The sequence below is a fragment of the Neofelis nebulosa genome, chromosome 7, assembly GCF_028018385.1.
Source record: "Neofelis nebulosa isolate mNeoNeb1 chromosome 7, mNeoNeb1.pri, whole genome shotgun sequence".
Classification (NCBI taxonomy): Eukaryota; Metazoa; Chordata; class Mammalia; order Carnivora; family Felidae; genus Neofelis; species Neofelis nebulosa.
The window spans coordinates 5,662,618-5,685,555 of record NC_080788.1 but is presented as its reverse complement, the minus strand read 5'-3'; the positions used below and the strand labels follow the sequence as shown (position 1 = coordinate 5,685,555).

At 45.1% G+C, this 22,938-nt stretch overlaps 2 protein-coding genes across 5 annotated transcripts in view; both read right to left on the bottom strand.

Annotated features, from left to right (window-relative positions):
- The window catches only part of BLM (BLM RecQ like helicase), an 88,936-nt gene that overhangs the window by 13,074 nt on the left and 52,924 nt on the right, over positions 1-22,938 (bottom strand). For all 4 annotated transcript variants that reach the window (XM_058736499.1, XM_058736501.1, XM_058736500.1 and 1 more), the window contains 5 exons: positions 19,192-19,298; positions 17,653-17,813; positions 10,161-10,356; positions 7,728-7,918; positions 3,418-3,565 (listed from right to left, as the gene is read on the bottom strand). In XM_058736499.1, coding sequence (XP_058592482.1) covers positions 3,418-3,565; positions 7,728-7,918; positions 10,161-10,356; positions 17,653-17,813; positions 19,192-19,298 — 803 coding nt within the window. The remainder of the gene's footprint in view (positions 1-3,417; positions 3,566-7,727; positions 7,919-10,160; positions 10,357-17,652; positions 17,814-19,191; positions 19,299-22,938) is intronic.
- LOC131515840 (thioredoxin-like protein 4B) lies at positions 10,562-12,271 on the bottom strand. The gene is made up of 2 exons (XM_058736262.1): positions 12,209-12,271; positions 10,562-11,672 (listed from the first exon to the last, which is right to left on the bottom strand). The coding sequence occupies exons 1-2, from the start codon at positions 12,269-12,271 to the stop codon at positions 11,097-11,099; spliced, it is 639 nt and encodes a 212-aa protein (XP_058592245.1). The 3' UTR covers positions 10,562-11,096.

Below are 22,938 nucleotides of genomic sequence, written 5' to 3'. Positions count from 1 at the left end.
GCCCAACGCGGGGCTCGAACTCACAGACTGTGAGATCGTGACCTGAGCCGAAGTCGGACTCTGCTCAACCGAATGAGCCAGCTAGGCGCCCCTATTTTCTAACTTTAGATAGAACTTTTGGCTACTCCCTCTACCTTCTACCTCGGAGGTTATTAATACCTCGAGTATTCCAAGTACTTTCTTTTATTTACTGTACTTATATTTTTATATCATCAAGATTAACACATCCTGTCCTGCGCCCCACACGTTGAAGTCTGTACATTGCCTCTAACTGTTGTAGGTTGTCAGCAAAGTTTCCGTCCCTACTAAGAAAGTCCTGACTCCTGTGTAACCCTCTGGAGAATGTTTACTGCATCCAGACAAATGGATCATTTTTTTGGTACATTTTATCAATGACTCAAAATCGTGTGACAATTTCCTTTGTTTTATATTTGACCTTGGCTCTCTTTCCATAATCTTTCCCATGGAATTTCTAAGTGCCTTTCTCTTTCTGTTGAGAAATAATATGCGTCCTTCACTGTTCTCAAAAATTTTCATTTCTTATTCCTTCTCTACACTGCTTGGGACCTGTTTTTCTTGACTTTCTCTTACAATCTGCACAGACTGTTCATTGGACCTGCTTCACAGCTATGGATCTGGGCTTTCTTCCCTCTGGACCCATGGGTCAGCTTCCCTGTTTATGGTATCACTTCTTTGCCTTCTAGTCTCTAGGGTTGCTGATATTAATCTGATGCCAGTTTGGCTTTGGTTTCTTTCTTTCCAGTTTTCAGGATTATCTCTGAAGGGGTCCACAATATGCCACTGTGGCATAAAAATTACCTTGAGCAGAAGGCATCTGAGTTCCTGAAATCTCTTATCTGTAAAAAGCAGAGACCTCCCCCCAAAACTCCAATGTCATAAATTCTCTCCCTGGGAGTAACCAGAGAAGACCGGTTTTTATCACTGGAGATGAGAAGCCTCCATACCACTCCTAAACATTGTCACAAAACTATCTTATCTCCCTCTCTTCTATTCTAAGGGCCCATTCATCTTTCCAAAAACACCCCCAACATTTGTTTTCCTTTAAGTGTCCTTTCCCCTCTTCCCCTTCCCCTATTAAGATGGTATATAAGCTCCAATTTTTAAAAATGATTATATATTTCTGAGAGAGAGAGAGAGAGAGAGAGAGAGAGAGAGAGAGAGAGAGAGAGAGAGAGAGAAGCAGGGGAGGGGCAGAGAGAGGGGGACAGAGGATCTGAAGTGGGATCCATGCTGACTGCTGACAGCAGTGAGCCTGATGTGGGGCTCGAACTCACAAACCCTGAGATGGTGACCTGAGCCAAAGTCAGATGCTCAACCAACTGAGCCACCCAGGCACCCCTAAGCCCCAATTTTAATAGGCCCTTTGAGCCACATTTTGATTAAATCTGTCTTTTGTCAGTTTAATTCACCGGCCCCCAAACATTAAATCTAACAGGGTGGAGGAAAAGTTTTTCTTCCCCAATATCACTTTATTCTTGGTATTCTTTTTATCCTTTTTTTTTTTTTTTTTTAAATAAGATTTGTTTTATTTTTAGAGGGTGAGTAAGCTGGGGAGAGAGGGGCAGAGGGAGGGAAAGAGAGAGAGGGAGAGAAGGAGACGGAAGAGAGAGAGAGAGAGAGAGACAGAGAATCCCAAGCAGGCCCCATACACAGCGTAGAGTCCAATGCTGGACTCGATCCCATGACCCTAGGATCCTAATCTGAGCTGAAATCAAGAGTCAGATGCTCAACCGATTAAGCCACTCAGGTGCCCCATACTCTTGGTATTCTTAAATCTCATAAAGCATCTCCTTTGGCATTCGGTGGACATTTTAATCTGAAAGCTTTTTACTCTTTCATTCAGGGAAATTTGATAATTCCTTCTAATTCTATTTCAAAAATTTTGTCAGACTTCACATCTCCTAAGAAGTGATCTATATTTTTTCTCATATTTTCCATATATCTTTTTGCTCAAGTCTTAAAAGATTTTCTTGACTTTACCTTCCAACATTTCCACTAAATTTACTACGTCAATCACTTAGAGTTTTTAATAGCTCTTTCTCATTCTTTGTTTCTTTCCCGTAAATTCTAATATTACTTAAGTCTTTGCGAAGAAACTAAATTATGAGTTTGCCCTCCCTTCTCCCTAAAGCTACTACTTATTTTGTAAATTGTCTCTGTACTCAGGGTCAAACACTTACTTGGTTTCTCCTTTGACTGTCCAGTTGTAGTTAACCTTCAGGGATCAGGTTAAACTTCTGAAGTGGTTTGCCCCCCGTTATTTTGTATCTATTTCCCCCTAAATCCCTCCAGTGAACAGAGATATCCAGTTTGCAGGTTTGCTTTAGGCTGGGTGGTCCCCAAATGCCGCTTGGGGGCTCTGCCCCCTAACTCAGCTGCCTTTCTATTCCTCGGGTACTTGATTTTTGTTTTGGGATCAATTCCAGGCTGGCATTTGATGGAGTTCTTTCGTGGGCCGACTTTAACTGCCCCCTCCTGTTTGTGGCTCCTCTGCTTACACTCCCACCCCCAGGACCTGGAGACTCAGTCTGAGGCCTCCTGATAATGGGAGTTCTGCCTGGTTGAGAGCCCTCCTCGTCTAAGACTCTCTCCTTCATTAATTTTGCACGGTGGCTTATTGTATTTCATTCCGCTTGTCAACATGCTTCCATTCGTTCCCTAAAAGATTTGAAAAATCTTGAATCTGATGATGGGCTCTCTCTGGTTACCGATGCCCTTGTGAATCAAATCCCCATTTTATTTCCACACTATTATTTTGACAGGGCCTCAAAACAAACAAAAAAAAGAAGACAGATACTTCTGCCCAGGCTGCCGTCCGGAAATGGGAGTCACTCAACAGGCGACTCTCCAAGCAAGTTATAGTCCATTCATTCAGATGAGGTTGTATATGCGTTAATATTTTCTTTGTATCTATTTTTATTATTCCTATTGTTTTTATTGGTGTATCGTTGACATACAACGTTATATCAGTTTTGGGGGTACAACATAGTGATTCAACAACTATCCACATTATGCTCCGCCCGCCATGACACCGACTGACACCACACGACGTTTTTACAACAGTATTGCCTATATTTCCTGTGCTGTGCTTCTTGTTCCCGTGACATCTGCATTTTCTAACTGTAAGTTTGTACCTCTTAATCCCCTGTACCCACTTTGCCCTATTACTTGCTTTTCTGAATGTGAAAACCTCACCTTAGTAACATATAAATTCTACACAAATAATTGTTATCATTCATAAAAGCTGATTTCCTTTTGTTACTCAAGAAGTTTTATTCTGAAATCCTTAAGTTCTACAAGACAGACAAAAGAAATTTTTTTCCACGTACTTGAGATGATTTCTGTAGATGTTCAATTTCAACTGCTGTAACTGCAACTATAAAACAGAGAACTTACCCAAGAAAATGTCGACCAGCATATTCATAGTAAATCTCCCAGAAGGACCTGCAGGGGGCTTGTTTCGTGTTCCTTGTGCTGAACTATGTTCTTGAACAAATCTTACAATATCTTTTACATCATCAGTCACATCTCTTGTCTTACAATCCTATGAATAAAAAGAGATTACTTTCGGTGTAATTAAGATGATAACCTAGACTGCTAGGGTTTAATAGTAACAACGGTAGTCTCACAACAAACCATTTCCACACCAAAACCAAGACCAAAACCCAAGTTCCAAGTGTTCTTTCTTTTCTAAGTTCTTACACTGACCCTGTGTCTAGAACAAATAGCACTCCACTATGTATGTTTTATTGCTGTGTTACAGACATACCTCTCATCTTTCAATTACCCGATAGCATGCTGTGGGTGGGACTGTTGTCTACTTCTTTTCAAACCCTTCATACCTTCTAGAACAGTGCTCCGGCATTTACTTGGATGGTGACCTCTGATCACTTTTGGGGCTTTGATGGCACAGTCAACCCTTTTAATGGTCTCGTCAGTTTGCTCTTTCCTTCTCACTGGTCTCCCAACGCGGCCTACTTTTTTAAGCCCCCATTACCACAGGACCTGTCTGCTTCATCTATCCTGGCTCTGTAAACTCGCAGTACTAACCACCCGCTGTTCTCAAAAGTGGCATCATGCTCCTGGCCTCCGTCTATGCAGCCCCCTTACCTTCTAACCCTTGTTCATCTGCTGCAGTCTAACAACCTCAAGACAAACAGGTTTCTTGTCTTATTCTACAAATTAGTGGTGATTCTGAGGCTCTGTCTGGGACCGTCATGAAACATGGCCCTGGCCCTCCCCTCCCACACCATTCCTGCCTTGATTCTTGGTGACTCAGCAGACAGATGATCCCCCACACCTTGGCCTCTGGCATCCTGATCTCCTCTGCCCTAGTGACCCTGTCCTCTGTGAGTGCCAGCTGCTCACGTCCACGGTCATGCCCACCACCTTGGCCTCACTAATAACGGCAACCCCTTCATTCTACGACTGCCACCTCACGCCATCTAGTACATTCTGAGCCTAACAATCCACCGGGCCTGCCCATCCACGGGTTCCCATCAGACGATCTCTTGACTCAGCCTAAATTCCACACCTGTCATTACAATACTACTGGTCCACATAACTTCAACTCCCTGGCCCTTAGGCCACCTCATCACATTCACTGCTTGACAGACAGTAGATCCAATTCTTCACCACTCCGTGCCTGTACCTCAGTAGCTGAACTTGGCTGGAGAAACACATGCAACCATGCTGAATGTCTGCGCTTTCAGCAAATGGCCACAGAGCTCAGGGGGACCCTGACCGCGGCCAGGTGATCATCATACATCCCCAGTCTATCACTCCTCTGCTCTCTTAGAGCAGGAGTCGGCATACTGTGGCCTACGAGCTGGATGCCGGTTTCTGTAAATCAAATTTTACCGGAACATAGCCATGGAAAATCGATGTATTTATGGTTTATGTCTGCTTTTGGGCTAAGAGAGCAGAGCTGGGTACCCGTGACAGAGACCCTGATACCGAGGCGCACAAAGCCTGACGGATTTCCTCTGGCCCTTTAAGATAAAGTTTGCCAAACTGTCCTAGCCGGCCACTTCCCATTCTGCTTGCTCTTCAATCACTCTCTTATCCTGGCCGCTGCCGACCTTGCCTGCTTCTTCACTGAGAAAACTGAAGCAGCCGGAAGAGAGCTTTTGCAGATTCCTTCACAACATCGATCACTGGTGCCAGTCCTGCACGGCCTTCTCTTTCCTCCTGCTATTCCAGATGAATTCTCTAGGTTCCTGCCTAAAGCCAATCTCTCGACTTGCACATTAGACGCCCCCCCCCCACCCCCGTCTATTCAAGGACACTGCTCCAGCGGTTCTCTCCTCTCTCCTCACGTGTCAACGTTTCATCCCGGACAGGTGCATTCCTATCAGTGCAGCCACGGGCTGCTTCCCCTGCCAGCTGCTGTTTCGTTTCTCTGCTCATCCTTGAAGCACAACTGGTAAGAGTTCTCTATATTCACCGTCTCCAGTTTTGCCCCCATCTACTGAAACCGGTCAAACAAATGCAAGCCGCCTCGATTCCCGTGGCGCTAAATCCAGTGGCGTCTTCCTGGCCCCTTCCCTGCTTAGCTTAGCGGCAGGGTTTGAGTGGCTCGCACACCCTCCTTTCTGAACCACTTTCTGGGCGTATTTTTGGTTTTCCTCTGACCTTGCTACTTCTCTTTCTTGGTCGCCTTTCCTTGCTCTTCCTCTTCTCCTTAACCTCTTAATGTCCCAGGGCTCAGAGGTTTGGTTTTCTTCTCTTCGGTCTAAACTTAAATCCCGGAAGATTTCATCTGCGCACGTGGCTTCGAACACCACCTATATGCCCAAATCCCTACGTACCACAAGCCTCTTTCCAGAATTCCTCAGTTAACAGACACACCTAACTCGATATACCATAAACCTAACTGATCCATTCTGCCAAACGTCCTGCCCCAAATGTCCTGGCTGGGGGGGGGGGGGGGGGGAGGGTCACACCACGCCTCCAGTTACTCGGCCCTCCATTCACTGCTCTGGCCTGCCTTTTCCTTTCCCCTTAACTCTTGGCCCTGCTCAGCTACACGGGCTCCCCCACTATGCCCCCCAATGCACAGGTATGCCCCCCCGCCCCACCTTGGGGCCAAGAATGCCCACATCCAGGGAACTGCATCTTTGCAATAAGACTTCCCTGGGCCACCTTACCCAATACCGCATTGTGCCCCCCACCCGCTACTCCTGACTCCTTATACTGCTCTGCTTGACACGCACTTACGCTTTTGTATTCAGCTTCCCTCTGCTAGATCATAAGCCCCACGAGGGCAAGGATGCTTATATCCTGTTCAGCGATGCATCCCAAACTCCTAGAACAGCGCCTGACCCAGAGCAGGCACTCAACAAATACTTGCTAAACGAGAAGTGATTGGCAGCATCTACAGGGGACGGCTGGGGGCAGGCTGAGGCAGGGGCGGCGGGGGGGGTGGGGGATGGCCGCCGATCCACGATTCCACCCCAAGGGAGGGTACATCACCCTCTGCTCTGGCCAGCGCTGCACATCTTTGTAACTACTTTATTCTTCACCTGGTATCACGGTTCTGTGAATCCATGTCTGTCTGTCCCCCTCCAGTCTATGGCCCACACCATGTTCATGTGTGAATCCCTAGCACCTTGCAGACGTTTCTTTTTTTTGTTTTTTTAAATTTTTTTAACGTTTATTCATTTTTGAGAGACAGAGACAGAGCGTAAGTGAGGGGAGGGGCAGCGAAGAGAGGGAGACACAGAATCCCAAGCAGGCTCCGGGCTCCGAGCTGTCAGCACAGAGCCCGACGCGGGGGCTGGCTCTCGTGAAGCACGAGATCGTGACCCGAGCCGAAGTTGGACGCTCAACCGACTGAGCCACCCGGGAGCCCACCAACGTTTCAAATAATGTGAAAATGCTCTGTTAAGTACAGAGACATTAAAACACAGAATCACCGGGGCGCCTGGGTGGCTCTGTCGGTTGAGCGTCCGACTTCGGCTCGGGTCACGATCTCGCGCTCCGTAAGTTCGAGCCCCGCGTCGGGCCCTGTGCTGACAGCTCAGAGCCTGGAGCCTGTTTCCGATTCTGTGTCTCCCTCTCTCTCTGACCCTCCCCCGTTCATGCTCTGTCTCTCTGTCTCAAAAAATTAATAAACGTTAAAAAACAAACAAACAAACAGAATCACCATGATAGGTCAAATAAAGTACCTGATGAATGAATTTAACAACTTCTCACAGTTATTTTTAGGACAGACAATAGCAAACTCATCTAGAAGCTACTGCTATTCATTCTTCATAGGTTTTAAATAACCAATTTATAGAATAACGTAATTGACCTGATTCAAATGCACGGTCCACTAGTTAGTATAACTCTTTTGAAAAAGAGTTCTTCCAATATAAATTGGAATTTGATTTAAATATTCTACTTGTACATGTCACATCTTTTTGGGTTATCTACAGATTAACGATATTTCTAAAATATTCTGTAACCTTTGGTACACATCTATAACCTTAGCATTTTGGACAGGTCCAGTAAACTTTTCATAGGCTTCTAATTTGAAAACTATTCCACAGAATTAATACTAAATGTTTCCATTCCAAATTACTATGGGGAAGAAGCCACCTTCCCCAGTTCAGTCCCCGAGGGCCCACGTACGGTAACCTAACTTGGCTAAATTAAGAAAGAAAAAACGAAGTCCTAGCAATTTCCTGAATTACAAAGAATTTAAAACTTTCTCATTTTACCTTGGTTTTACAGCAATTATCACAAGAAACATCTGGGTATTTCTTACAAAAATCAGGATTAAATCCATTTTCACCAAAGTAAGCCAAAAGCTGTATTCTCCTGCATTCTGTTATATTTTCACAGTAGTGCACCATACTATACAAATTGTTGAAGTGAGTCTCTCTTGTATGACGGTTTCCATCCTTCTCCACTGAAAGAGGTGAAGCACATAGTAAAGACACTTATTAGAGTAGAAAAATAGAAGAAAACACTACAAAAATGTTTAGAATAGATTAATGTAATTTTAAATCTTAAATGAAATAAAATTACTAGTAGCCATTATATATCAACAGAACATCATTCTATAGTATAATCAACTGAGTATGTTTATCCCTCAAATTTTTAGTTTCGTAGGAATAAATGAAGATTGTCATCAAGAGTGGCTGAACAATTTTTTTCAAATCTTCGTTGTTCCCAACAGTGAAAATCTGACTGAACTTTACTGTACTTATCAGACACTCATGTACTTGACTGCACGTCCAAAGTCAGCAGAGCATGGAACTATGGCGGCGGGCCGCACGCCTCCCTGGGCATCTGGGATGGAAGCAGTTAAGCCAGTGGCTCCAGAACCGTGCTGAGGAGCCCCGGGGTGCTGCGGTGAATACTGCGGGGTATTTTAAAAGTCAGGGAAACACAGCAGTACCTAACATCTCCTGGCACCACACAACATGCTAGTCTGCGGGGCCGCCCCATGTTCGTCTCTGTGAAACTGAAGTGGTGGAGGCTGTTGGGATAAAAACAAGTACCTCCAGAAAACCCGTGTGAAACAGGAAGTAAGGGTAGCAGCATCTAATCTAATTTCAAGGTTTGAGAATGACGCACACATACTTACCATTGGCAAGCAACTGCGGTTAGTTAAGAAAGAAAATAAAATTTGTTTTTCTAGTTTACGAGTACTATTTTTTTCCAAAATGCTGCTAAGTGTTTAAGACTTTAAATGCTTATTAAACTGTTTGGACCTAACTTAATACAGGTTCTGTTTAAAAACACACATGGACACACTGAGTTTAAAAGTTTCATTTTTTCACCGAGAATCGTCTCGTTACATAGAGTGCAAGGGGCGTGGGCTTTGGGGGTCAGGCAGACCCGGGCCCCGACAGGGCGCTGCCGCTTACTGGCTCGCATCTCACGTCCTCGTCCGTGAAATGAGGGGAGAAATGGCAGCACCTGTCAGGCTTATCGTGAAGCCTGAGCAAAGGGATATAATCAACAGTGAAGGTGGCAGTGAAGGGGTGCCAAGCGATGCCCTCTGTCAGTATCGCTACCACTGTCCTTCCACTTGCCCCCCATCCTACTGCTGCTGCTGCTCACGGGGGCTCCTGGGGGCAAGTTACAAAACCTTAACGAAGCTCCCTTTTTTCATCGGACAAACTCTGTCTGAAAAGCTAGGGACTATGAGCAAAAAAGGTGATACAATATTTGGCACGGTGCCTGGTAAGTGTCACATCCCATATGTAGTATCTCTGGCGGGGTCTGTTCAAAAGCAGTCTCGAAATAGAAAACGTACTTAGGAAGTACATTTAACTAGCACAGCGTAATAGAAAAACGGGCAAAGGGCATAACAAAACTCTGAAATACGTATCGGCTTTGACCTGGCAAGTCTAAGTCTGGAAACGTATCCTATGTACACAAGCGCACAAACCCCCCAAGATACCCGTACAAAGATGCTCGATGTTGCACTGCTGATAACGTGAAAACCAGGAAATAATCTAGGTCTCTATTCAAAGAGGACTGGTTAAGTGGACATGGAATAAACCGTACCATGGAATTCTCGGTAGTCAAACCACACGTGGCTACATCTTAGCGTAGAATGAAAACAGTAAGGTCACTGTAGGTCTACGTAAGAAAGGCACATCCCACTCACATTGCAAAATACATGCACTTGGCAGGGGTAAACAGCAAATACAAAATACTGCTTATCTCTGATGGGGGGTGGGTGGGGGCGTTGAGATGGGAGAGGGACATACGGGGGGTTTTATTTCTTAACCTGGTGGTACATGAGCGTTCGTTACTCCTTCCATTCTACCATTCTGCGTGTTTGAAATATGTGTTACACGCAAGGACGCATGCAGAGATTGAATCTGGAAGGACAAAGGAGACCAACAGCTGGGGTTCTTTCCTAGAGTAGAACTGTATACAAGCATGCTTTGGAAATTTTCTGCCTCATGCACGTCCATATACACACGCCTGTATCATTTGAGTTTTACATGACAAGCGTGTAATACTTGTGCAATAAAAGTGAACTGAAGTAAAATTTCCATATCTACATAAACACTTCTAGTTTTCTACGACTATTTGAAGGAAACTGGACCAGAAGTACCACAACAGCAGGAGGAGATTACTATCACGAGGCTGAAAAGGACAGGATGTCTCTACAACGGGGCTTGACTTACTCAAGATGAGTCTCTTCAGTCTGGTCACATCATGATAGGTATAGAACAGCAGGCAGTGAGATATTTCCCCATCTCTCCCCGCTCTGCCCGATTCCTGGTAGTAACCCTCCACGGATTTAGGGAGAGACGCGTGGATCACAAATCGCACGTCGGGTTTGTCAATCCCCATTCCGAATGCTATTGTTGCACAGATAACCTGATGGGAGAGCAAAAGCCTGTTAGACTCATAACAGACTTAAAGACACATTTTAATCACAGATGCCTCTAAAAGCTCTATCCTCTATTTTACTTTAAAATGCACTCTATACAACTATCTAGTTCCTTCCTTCCTTCCTTCCTTCCTTCCTTCCTTCCTTCCTTCCTTCCTTCCTTCCTTCCTTCCTTCCTTCCTTCCTTCCTTCCTTTCTCCTATCGGTAGAGAATCATTTATTCCAAGAGAAACTGAGATAACAAGGACTGGAGACAGGAGAGCATGAGACAAATACATGAGTGGAGAAACAGGTGAGGGCGAGGGTATGTGTGTAGGTACCTTTAGGGTAAAAAAGAAGTACTTCTGCTCTTACGGGAAGTGATTTCCTATCTTACTTGTATATCAAAATCAACATAAATATACTAGCCAATGTTCAGAAGGATTCTGTATCATCTTAAAGACTAAAGAGAAGCACAATATAAATTAAAAAAAATCCCGCTGGGCAAAGTGACCCCAGTCGTCTTGACTGCTCTGGGGTTTGCAGGGAACATTTAAGCATCCTTGCTCATGGTGGCTGTCAGCGTGGTCTTTCTACTTGGGGGTGGGGTATTTTCTACCCAAGTCAGCACTCTTCTCCGCTGGGACGCTAAACACACGTCCGAAGGACTCCAGGAAAATGCCACAGCTGGGTTCAGGTACTGTTTCATGATGTGCTTTTTCCTTCAACTTTGACAGTAGTGAATGCGCTAAATGTCTTGATAGAGGTCACATCTGGGAATATTCTTGGGATCAGTAAGACTTTGGACAATAAGCTTTCCCCTCACTGCTCCTCGATAAATTACTTCAACCACATCTATGAAGTCTTGCTTGGTTTTGAAACTTCCCACAAACTTAGTGTGATCAGGAGACCCCCGATTCACTTTCATGTGCTGCCCATCGAAGAACACAGTAGATGGAATATAACTGATGTCAAAATAGTGCGTGTGAACGGGAGTTCGGTCCACATCTACCAGATACGTGGCAGCCATTCTACTCAGGTCAGAAGACGTCTTAGAAGGAATATCATCTGGCTGCAGACAGACAGGATCCTCATCTCTCCCAAACCTGAGAACCAACGCCTTCTCTGCAGTACTTTTTATTGCTTGGTCTTCTTCTTTTTTGCTAGTTAGCTTGGGCAACAGGAAGCTCACCTCGACATGACCCAAATATTTATCCTCACCGTCACTCTTTATTTGTGCAAGGCACCTCCTTCTCTTCCACTCGAGGACTGTCCTCAACCCCGACCACTTCTCCGAAAGGTTGGTACCCTGGCAGTTCTTCTTCTACACCAAAAGCAGCGACCCTAACTCAAAGTAACCCAGGGGTTACTGCCTCCCGACTCTGGTGGACCACTAAAAAAATATATAACAACAATCTAGTTTCTTAAGTTGGTCCCATTATTTTGCATGACTAATGTGAGATCTTCATATTGATAATTTGCAATTACTACTGAGACCCAAAAAGGTAAAGAGAGGCTCGTGTGGTGGGGTGGCAGGCACTTTCTCATGGATTTGGTATTGTCACGTAAGGGGACAGACTCAAGAGCAATCAGTAACCTCCGAACGTGCTGCCACATCTAGTTCTCTTAAGCTTTTTTTTTTCAATTTTGATTTTTTTTAATGTTTATTTTTGAGAGCGACAGAAAACAAGCGGGGGAGGGGCAGAGATGGAGGGAGACACAGAATCCGAAGCAGGCTCCAGGCTCTAAGCCGACAGCACAGAGCCCAATGCGGGGCTCCAACCCACGAGCCGTGAGATCCTGACCTGAGCTGAAGTCAGATGCTTACCCGATTGAACCACCCAGGTGCCCCTCTCTTACGTTTTTGATATGGAGGTATGAGGGGCACTGCCCACACAGCCATAGCACCGAGGTCATGGTCATGATCGGGTCGGGTCGCTCAGGAGCTCCAGGGTGATGACCACTGCCAGTGTCTCTGATGCTTCAGGAACCGTGGCAATGTCACCTGTGCCCGTGTTTACCATCCATTTTTCCCTAGTGGGAGCAGCTGATCAATCACACACCAGCTTCTTTTCCTCAACAGCTGATTTCAAAGTAAAAACTTGTGAAATTTTTATTGGAACTCACATGGGTAAAAGTCTGAGAGTTGCTTATATTAGGGGGAAAAAAAAAGACTGGAGACCATGCATCGTGGCTGATGCAAATTACTTAGGAAAACCAAGGTGACAGTTGAACTTCAGGAGCTTCATAAATTGATTTTTAGTAAAAAAAAAAAAAAAACCATTTTCAAGAATAACCATGGCAGTTGCAAACTTAGGGCTTATTAACCCAAAAACATTACATCTCCAGGCAAAATTATATTATACAAATAAAGCTGCGAGACCAGTATTTCAAAAGCAACCAAACTACCTGGCAGCCAGACTGAGGCCGATGACATGATTTCGGTCACTGAGCACCAGGGAGAGGAACGGCACGCGGTGGAGTAGGCTGAGAGCAAACGGGCGTGTTTGTCCACACTGGTGACGGCTGTGGCCTGAACTACAGGCTAGTCGTCCCCCCAGATTTATGGCACTTTTATCGAAGGAAATGTCCTTGGAGAGAGAAAGTCTGCCAGAGCCTCTAGTGGCTGAGAGCAGGCGGGGAGGCTGTGCAGAGTGGGGTGGCAGCCCACAGGCCCACAGGGCATGGCCTGCAGCGGTCCCACAAGTAGGGGGGCTCCCAAGGGCAAGTCTCCCAAGGTCAAGGTCTCCTGAGGTCGAGGGGTGGGCCAGGGGCAGTCTGCAGGCTCCCAGGGAGGTGACCCTGAAGCCAACTTCCCCTGAAAGCCTTTAGCCTTGTCACTGGGAAAACTGGCTTAGTCGAGCTGTTACTTCCTTCTTTATTTCTGTGTTGCTCTTAAAACGCCAGACTATAATAATTTCTTTGTGAAGAAAAACAATGAAGTTTTTATTCTATCTCACAAATCTAACAAGATCAAGGTTGTCCAGTGACTGTATTATTATACCTGGACGGTAAGGATTAGCTAGTCTGAAAACAAACAAAAACTCACCAATTTTTTAAAACCATATTTTTGATCAAGTGTTTTATGTACATATATACAAATACGTTATCTGTATGCATGTGTACTGTGGAATAGTTATACTATACGTAGAGATTTAAAGAACTTGAAAATATTTGGCTTTTTTCTCATCTATTTTTCTTTTCTTTTTTTTCTATTTTTCTATTTCTTTCTTTTCTATTTTTCTATTCAATTTTCTTTTCTTTTTTTTTTTTTAAATTAAAAAAAATGTTTATTTACTTTTGAGAGAGAGAGTGAGTGTGAGTGAGCGAGGGAGGGGCAGAGAGAGGGAGACAGAGAATCCCAAGCAGGCTCTGAGCTGTCAGCACACAGCCCGATGCGGGGCTCAAACCCACAAACTGTGAGATCATGACCTGAGCTGGAGTCAGATGCTTAACTGACTGAGCCACCCAGGTGTCCTTCAATTTTCTTTTTTACGGTTGAGATCTCACACTTCTGGATTCTATTTGTCCCTGCGTTTTTCCATTGTTGACATTTGAACATTTTCAAATCATTATGAAATTCTTCACGAACCATTTTCAATGTCAGGAATGCTCTATAATGTACCCAGTCACTCTCTCAGGACATTTAGGCTGTTTATATAACACTATCATACAGTTAACAACATTGCAGTAACCTTGTGTGGTGATAAGTGGTAAGTACAATCGTCAAATCACTGTGCTGAACCGAAAGTAATATAATATTGTCTGTCAGCTACACTTCAATTAAAAAACAACAACACAAAATGTAAAAAAACAGCCATGTAAATTCCATGCCCATATTTCAGATCTGAGGCTCTTGTACAGTCTACAGTATTCTTTTCCAGAAAGGCTCTCGGGAGCACTGTAGGAAATTGCCTCTTACAGCATCGACCCCAACAGTTAATAGAAGTCTGCTAATACTAGAGGTGAAAATGGTCGCTCACTGTTTTTAAATTTGGATTTAATAATTAGCAAAGTTGCACTTTGGAATACATTTGTGCTTAGACTTTGCTGGCTCCTTTTTTCATTTTTTATTAAAAAGCATTTAAGTTTATTTATTTATTGAGAGAGTGTGTGTGTGAGTGAGGGAGGGGCAGAGAGAGAGGAAGGAGAGAGAGAATCCCAAGCAGGCTCCTCACTGTCGGTACAGAGCCAGATGCAGGGCTCGAACCTGGGAATCATGAGATCGTGATTTGAGCCGAAGTCAAGAGTCGGATGCTTACCCGACTGGGCCACCTAAGCACCCTCAGCTCCTTTTCGATGTCTCTTGATAGCGTGGGGTAATTTACTATTTGAGATTCATGTCTTTATCAAAGTTTTACACGCTCTATGGGATGTTTTATTTGCTGAAGACATTATTTCCCCAGTTTGCTGTTGCCTTTAATTTTGCTCACCAACACGCAAGTGTTTAGGTATATAGGTTTTTAATCATTTCTATCAATTCCTTCCCTTTGAGCTCTTTTTAAGCTCAGGTTCTCTTCCAGCCAGGGCTCCAACATTTAAAAATACCAATAGCTTTACTTACCTGTGATTTTGATAGGAGGATCCAAAACAATCCCTCCCAGTAGGTAAGTGGTACCTCTGGTTGGATCACCCTCCTTTTTTAATTTTTCAGTGCCTTCCTTGCCACACACTGTTTTTACACGCTTTCCAGGTGAATTCTGGATTTCTGTGTCACTGATGTGTCTGTGATGTACTGCAAAGCCAGTGTTCATGTGTTTTCCTTTTCTTGCCAAATTCCTTCGGTTATTTAAACTGGGATGTTCTTCCAGGCAAACTTTAGAAAAAGTTTATCAAAGGAATAATAATAAAAAAAAAGCCCACTGGAATTTTGCTGAAATATACAAGTTAGGGAGGACTGGCCTCTGTGATTACTTCGCGGACGATAAGGCAGTGATCCACTTTCTGGACTTCACAATCTGAAAGTGCTCTTCCGTTGTGTTCAACACACACGACAATGAGCTGGCTGTGAAATTCTTCAGTCCCAGGCTTCCCTTCTCTGATTCTGAAGACCGCGTGTCCTGCTTCTGTTATTTAGTGAAACAGTCTCAGGTCTGTCTGGTTTCTGTAGAGTATCTTATTTCTTTATCTCGGTGAATGTAATTTCTTTTAGCTCTTCGTTAATCCAACAAAGCGGTGAACTATGTCTACATTTATCTCTTCCCCCAGTGACACGGAAATAAAGCTTTTACATTGGTTAAATATTTCTTATGTACTCATTTAGAACACATCTGCCTGTTGTATCTACCCCAACTGTCCTGACTTCCTTCTTGGACACACTTACTATTCTTAGGCGGATGCCCTGACACCAATACCATTTTCCTCTTTTCCCCTAATTTTTTTTTTTTTCAACGTTTTTTTTTATTTATTTTTGGGACAGAGAGAGACAGAGCATGAACGGGGGAGGGGCAGAGAGAGAGGGAGACACAGAATCGGAAACAGGCTCCAGGCTCCGAGCCATCAGCCCAGAGCCTGACGCGGGGCTCGAACTCACGGACCGCGAGATCGTGACCTGGCTGAAGTCGGACGCTTAACCGACTGCGCCACCCAGGCGCCCCATCTTTTCCCCTAATTTTAATCTGTTTTCTTTCCTTCACATTTTCAAGTTATTCGCTACCTCATTGATGCAAATGTCTGCACTGATCTGAACCATTTGTGTCCTGATACATAATTCTATTTGTTTTGCCTTTCGTGCATTTTCTTATCTGGATAAATTTCATTTTTATTTGTGCCTTCATCTCAGCCTGTAATCTTCCTATGGTAGAGTGCTTCTGGTTCATATAAGTCAAGTCTTCTGACATCTTTCCAAGGACACTAGGCTAATATACTCTAAGATTTCTTCTGTTTTCCGTTAGAAAATACTTTTGAGAGATGTTTTTCCTCTAAATCTTCAGGGTAATTTCCCTTTTTGTGACCTGAAAACTCCATAGGCTAAAAAAAAAGTTATTTAGTTGTTTTCCTCAAAGTCATCCATGTTACTGAGAAAGATCTATCCAAGGCCGGCACCTGCTGCTATAGGAGATGCCTAGAGTGTTCTTAGTTGTCTTCCTCTTGATCCACTTGGGTGATACATCTGTCATCTCAGAAATCTCAACACCATTAGTTATTATGGAAATGCAAATTAAAATCACAATGAGATGCCACTTCACATCCCCTAGGATGGCTACAGTAAAAAAGACAATAATGGGTAGTAATAAGAAGGCAGAGACACTGGAACCTCACACGTTGCTGCTCGAAGTGTAAAATTCTGTAGCTGCTTTGGAAACAGTTTGGTAGTTCCTCAAAAAGCTAAACGTACAGTTACCGTATGACTAGGCAATTCCATTCCTAGGTACCCACCTGAGAGAACTGAAAACGTGTTCACACAAAAACACGTACACAGACGTTCACAGAAGCATTACATTATGCGCCAATAGCCAAAAAGTGGGTGCAACCAAATGTCTACCAACTGATGGAGGGATGACAAACTAGGCTATATCCCTACCATGGAAGCTACCTGGCCACAAAAGAAATAAAGTATGGATACACGCTGTAATGTGGATAAATCTTAAAAACATTATGCTAAATAAATCAGCCACAAAAGAACACATACTGTATGATTTCACTCACGTGAAATGTCCGGGAACAGGAAAACCTATAGACAGACTAGCAGTGGTTAGGTTAGTGGTTGCCAGGGGCTGGGGGGTTGGTGGAATGGGGAGTGGCTGCTAATGGGTATGGAGTTTATTTTGGGGATGATGAAATACTCTGGAATTAGGCAGTGGTGGTGGTTGCACAACCTTGTGAATATACTAAAAACCACTGACTTGTAAACTCTGAAAGGGCGAATTATAGCTGAATAAAAAAAAAAAAAATTTTTATTTAAGAAAAAGCAACTTTGGAAGTCTCAAAAAGATGTTTTTAAATTTCAGTCTTCTTTTGATGTTTATGGTATTTATTTTTTATTTAGTTATGTTTATTTATTTCGAAAGAGAGAGGGAAAGAGAGCATGAGCAGGGGGAGGGGCAGAGAGAGAGAGACAGGCAGAGAATCCCAAACAGGCTCCACACTGTCAGCAAGGAGCCCGATGCGGGGCTCGACCTCACGAACCATGAGATCATGACCCGAGCTGAGATCAAGAGCTGGATGCTTAACCGACTGAGCTGCCCGGGCGCCCCGATGTTTACTGTCTTTAAAGTAAAAACAATTTTCATCCTGTGTGTGCACGTTTGCTCGTGTCCTATAAAAGATCATTTCCTTGATTTGTTTATTATAGAAAATGTTACCTGGCAACCATCCTGATTAATCCACTTGTGCTGTACTTCATCCCTGGCAGAATCGCTGAGGCCGGCGTGATAAGCAAGAGCAGCGAGACCATCCTTCTGTAAAGTGTCAGCCATTGTGTCGCATTCTCGCCTGGAGAGGCAGTAGATGATCCCAGAGTCATCTGCCGAGAAACCAAAACAGAGCTTTAATCGTAAATAACAACACAATTTTCATTGTGTTCGTAGAAATATGTGCACCGCGAGCAGACCTCCAGGGTATTGCTAGAGTGGAGGGTGGTCACAGACGTAGAGTGATTCAAGCGACGAATTCACACGCACTGGAGAAGACAGGACGGGACCTTCCGTTCTGCCCCCAGATGACTCCTTAGGTGGGCCTGGAGGAAGCCCGGGCTGTTTCACACTGGCCGTGCAGCGGGAAGGCACCCTTCCACGAACATTGTGGGAAGCGTAAGGCAGTGTGCATCAGCCTTAGAAATGCTTCTGCCTTTTGACCCCGTTCCTTCTATGAAACTCATCTAGGAAATTTAGGGGTACCACGGCTTCTGCCAAAAGTTTTGTTTCTACTTTTGAAAATTAGAAAAACTTCAATGGCCACCGTCAGGGGATTAATTAAGAAAGGACATCATGAAAAAAACTATACCGTAATTATTAAGTGGTTTCCAAGTTTTCTGAGGAACCCTGACGATGTTCAAGGTACAGAGCGGGTTAAGGGTAGAAAAAGTGCACACACAGTACGCTAATGGAAAGAAACACACACAAACAACTGCTGGAGGGAAGTAAACCCCAGATGGTCCCGGCGACTTGTCTTGAGGTGACTCTTGTCTTTTGCTTCTTTCTTTTTGTTGCTTTCTTGGTTTCTTCAAGGAGCACGTATTCTGTGTGTCGTTTTGAAAACCACAAAATGAGAGGCGTTAAAGAAAAAGCCCTCTCTCCGTGGCAGAGCCAAAGGTGCAGACAAAAACGTGCTGACTATCTATATTCGCCACCCGGGACAAGGGGGTCTGGAAGGGAAATCACAGACGACTTCTTGGTCTACCTCTCTGCACGGTCTGATTTGCTCAAACAAACACGTATACTAATTTTCAAAACACGAACTAGAGGTGGTCACCAAGAACAATTCTCTCTGGGAAAGGAGCAGGGGGGGTTACGTGGAAAACTACCACGAGTTTCGCAATCTCTCATCTTAGGTAACAGAACTCCGAGGCAGACCCTCGGGAGAAGCCCCTAACACAGAGACTGCTAGAATCCGTACCGACAGGGACCAGAGGAGAGACGCCGAAACCACGAACTACAGCACGGGTGTGTGTGTGGGGGGGGTCATCTCATATACTTCTTCTTAGGGTTTATTGTTATCAAACCAAATGGGATTTTACAATTTCCAGCAGGGAGGCAGTTGTGATTTGCTGTTCTATAAATAGCTAGTTAGTGCTACTGTTATGGGAAAAGCGATGTTTAACATGCACACACACATTCTATCGTGGTACCAATACCACAATATTTACTTATTACTTCTAGACATAATTTGTCACATGTACTCACGTGGGTGATGCTTTCTGATCCACTCTAAGCAATCAAATGCCACCTTTTTGGGTTTTTTCGGTAACACGTAGTATTTCAGATTATGTCTGTTAAAGCTCATGCTAAACCTAGAAGCCCCAAAGAGAAAATTTTGTTATTAAGAGAAAATATAGTTTCACTCACTTTTATACATCAAACACTGATTTTCCACAATGCGAACCTAATGATCAAGCCACCTGAGCGGACGATGGTCCCTGGCAGCTTGCGTTACACGACGCTCGAGGGGAAGTCAGGTTAAGAGTTTGCGGAGGGAACGGTGATAGGGAACAAATGTCTGTGGGACGAGATGACAAGGAATCAGGAGGGCTGTGGAAGATAACACGTAGAGAGGACAGGTGAGTCAGGAGCCCGGTCCCTAAGACGAGGTCAATTACAAGCAGAGGTGGATAAAACTGAAAAGTCACAGAGAAAACACACACTTTAGGCCGCCAATGTTCCCAAAATTTGATGGCGGACATAAAGAGCTGATTGCAGGGCAGCAGCGGGAGCCAAAGCCCTCCGGATCACGGATCGCTGCCCTGTGCTCTGCGCCCCAAAGGGCATGGGCTGATTCTGACACACATGTGCCCCCTTTCTCTGCTGGCTCACCTGCCTCCTCCCTCCTGCTTCCTCAGGGGGCTTTTCTCCATTCTCTCTGCTCTTGTATTTCAGGCCCGTCTGCCAATTCTTCCCCTTTGTCTCTGAATATGTTCTAGGGCCACCAATACCCCCAACAGCAGAAGCTTCTCTTGTCCCTGCGCTCCCCTGCGGGTGGCACCTCACCTCTGCCTTGCCCGCCAGTGGCAAATTTCTCAGAAGACACTCACGCCCCCAACCAACTGACCACACAACCAATTTCAATTCTCGTCACCTCCATTCTGGCTTTTGCCATTACCATGCTACTAAGATTGTTTTATCTAAGCTTTTAAATTTTATTTTTGTATTTTTGAGAGACAGAGTGACACAAAGTGAGAGTGGGGGAGGGGCAGAAAGAGGGAGACACAGAATCTGAAGCAGCTCCAGGCTCTGAGCTGTCAGCACAGAGCCCGACGCGGGGCTCGAACCCACGAACTGTGAGATCATGACCTGAGCCGAAGTCGGACGCTTAACCGACTGAGCCACCCAGGCACCCCCCCGTATCTAAGCTTTTATTATTTATTTATTTATTTATTTATTTATTTATTTTTAACTTTTATTTATTTTTGAGACAGAGAGAGACAGAGCATGAACGGGGGAGGGGCAGAGAGAGAGGGAGACACAGAATCCGAAACAGGCTCCAGGCTCCGAGCCGTCAGCCCAGAGCCCGACGCGGGGCTCGAACTCACGGACCGTGAGATCATGACCTGAGCTGAAGTCGGACGCCCAACCGGCCAAGCCACCCAGGGGCCCCTAAGCTTTTAAAACTAAAGAAAGGTGAGGGGATTGTTACGGGGTCCCGGGCCCTGCAGGGACTCCCCCACTAACCCAGGCTCCAAAGGATCAACTTCTTTGGTTTTAGGACGAACGAATGACTTCCATGTGGGGGGGCAGCCGCGTTCCTGACGGGACCACCCTGCAGGTAAGACGGCCGGGGAGCAGTGGGGCTGCCTGCAGGGTGTGCGCTGGTCTCCGTTCAGACCTCACTCTCCGGCCCCTCTGTCACTCCGTGTCGTCGGCATCGTCCCTGAAAGCCTCCACTGGCACCGACCGTTTCAGGTCCACGGGCTTGCTCCCTCCCTGCCGAGCCCTCGAGTTTCTCTGTCTCCTTCTCTGCTTCCTACGCTTGCTCCTGCAGTGGGGGCCTCTTCCCTCCTCCCCGCATCGCCTTCTTTAAGCAGCACTGAGTGTCGGCCCTACCCGCCCCGACTCAGGCTTCTCCTCACACTTCTAAACCGCCGTCCAACTTCTTTCTCAACCAGTGGTCTGAAACAGGGGTACGCGTACCCCAACTTCACAAAGATCTTCTAAAGGTGCATCAGCAAAGACAACAACTGCAAACGAGTCAGTTTGCGGGTCCTCCATTTGCACGTGGACTGTCTCCCGAGAAGACTGATCTGAGGACACTCCTGTGGCCGAGACACCCTGCGCGTCACCCCGGCCCCGCCTGCCACCTTTACGCGGCTGTCCTCTCACTTTATAAAAACCGACCGACCAACCAACCCTGCTCTTCACCTGTCCTGAACTTCACGGCCGCGCACTGGTCTGGCGGTAAGAACCTCCAGGACACCACACGGAGCAAACTGAATGCAGTGCGGGTGTGCAGGTGAAATTTTCTTTAATCAAAGTGCGAGAAACGCTTGGTAGGGCTTCATGTCTCGTGAGGGTTTTCCATATTTGTGTTGGGAGTAAAGTGTAGCGCCCTTGGCTGCTGTCGCAGGATGCAGCACTCTGGGAGCCTTGCAAGACTGCTGCTAACCGGCACTTTGAACCTGCCTCTTAGGCTGTTCACGTGCACAGAGCACGGAGTCCTCCCTTCTAGTGCTTGAAAGAATGGTGGGTAGTGGATCACAACGGGGGCGGGGTGGAGGCAGGAGGTAAAAGACTGCCTCATCCATGGACTGTTTTGATCGTTCTCAGTCAATTATTTATAATCACTGCCACAGCAAAGGAGACCACAGTCCTGATAAAATGACGGCATAAAAAGAACGGCCCAGGAGTACCAACGATGTAGATAATGTTAAAACTTATTGGAGTTACTTTGGGCGCAGGCTGGGAATGGTGCAGGAACCCCCCCCACCAGCATGACGCTGACATCATGACTACCATCAGGAAGTGTCTTGTTACCTACACTGTAACCTGTAACTGCACAATAATGGTTATGGATTTAAAAACAAAAAAAAAAAAAGGAGCTCGGGGTCAAAAAGTAGAGGTGGAATCAGAACCCACTTATGCTGCCGGTGGGGATGTTTGGAAAAGTCTGGCAGTTCTTCAAAAGGTGAAAATGAGGGATACCGTACAATTGGGCAATTCCACTCCTGGGTACAGACCCAAGAGAAATGAAAACAGGGCCACACAAAAACCTGTGTGTGAACAGAGCGATGTGTAATAGCCCCAAATGGAAACAACCCCAGTATTCACCAACAGATGAAGAAAATGTGCCATAGCCAGACAAAAAACAATATTACTCAACAATAAACTCTGAAAACATTGTGCTAAGTAAAAGAAACCACTCACAAAAGACCACAGATCACATGATTCCATTTATATGAGATATCCCCAAATAGGCAAGTCTATAAACAGAAGGTGGGTGAGTGGTTGCCACGGGCTGAGGGGGCTGTGAGGGGGAGACGGGTGAGTACTAATGGACGTGGGTTTTCGTGCAGGGTGATGAAAACGTTCTAAAATTGATTGCGGTCATGGCTGCACAACTCTGAGTACACTAAAAACCACTCAATTGTGCACTTCAAATGGGAGAGTTGTATGATACATGGACTACCTCTCAATAAAGCAGTGATCAGAAACTGGCACGTAATCTGAAAAAGTTTTAAAACCTGTGACGTAATTGAAAAAAACTTAGAAACGTTTAACTAATTAACTTAGTCAAATTACTAAAAATAATAAAGTGACATGAGATTAGGAAGTAAAGTTGCAGACCTCAAACTCAAAACCAAAACAAGAATCTCCACTGCAAAACGACTGCCCAAGCCCAGCACAGGGGCCACTGACTAAATGCAGCAGGTGCGCCATGTGCTCTGATGAAAATGTTAACAGTCTCCTCGAGTTTGTCTTATTGGCCTGTTGGAAAATGGG

Bases quoted from the DNA above. Each gene is read 5' to 3' on its own strand.
- LOC131515840 (XM_058736262.1), bottom strand. From the start codon at position 12,271: ATGACCATGACCTCGGTGCTATGGCTGTGTGGGCAGTGCCCCTCATAC. The intron at 11,673-12,208 runs GTAAGAGAGGGG...CTTTTGGTGTAG, and splicing joins CATACCTCCATATCAAAAAC to AAGAAGAACTGCCAGGGTAC.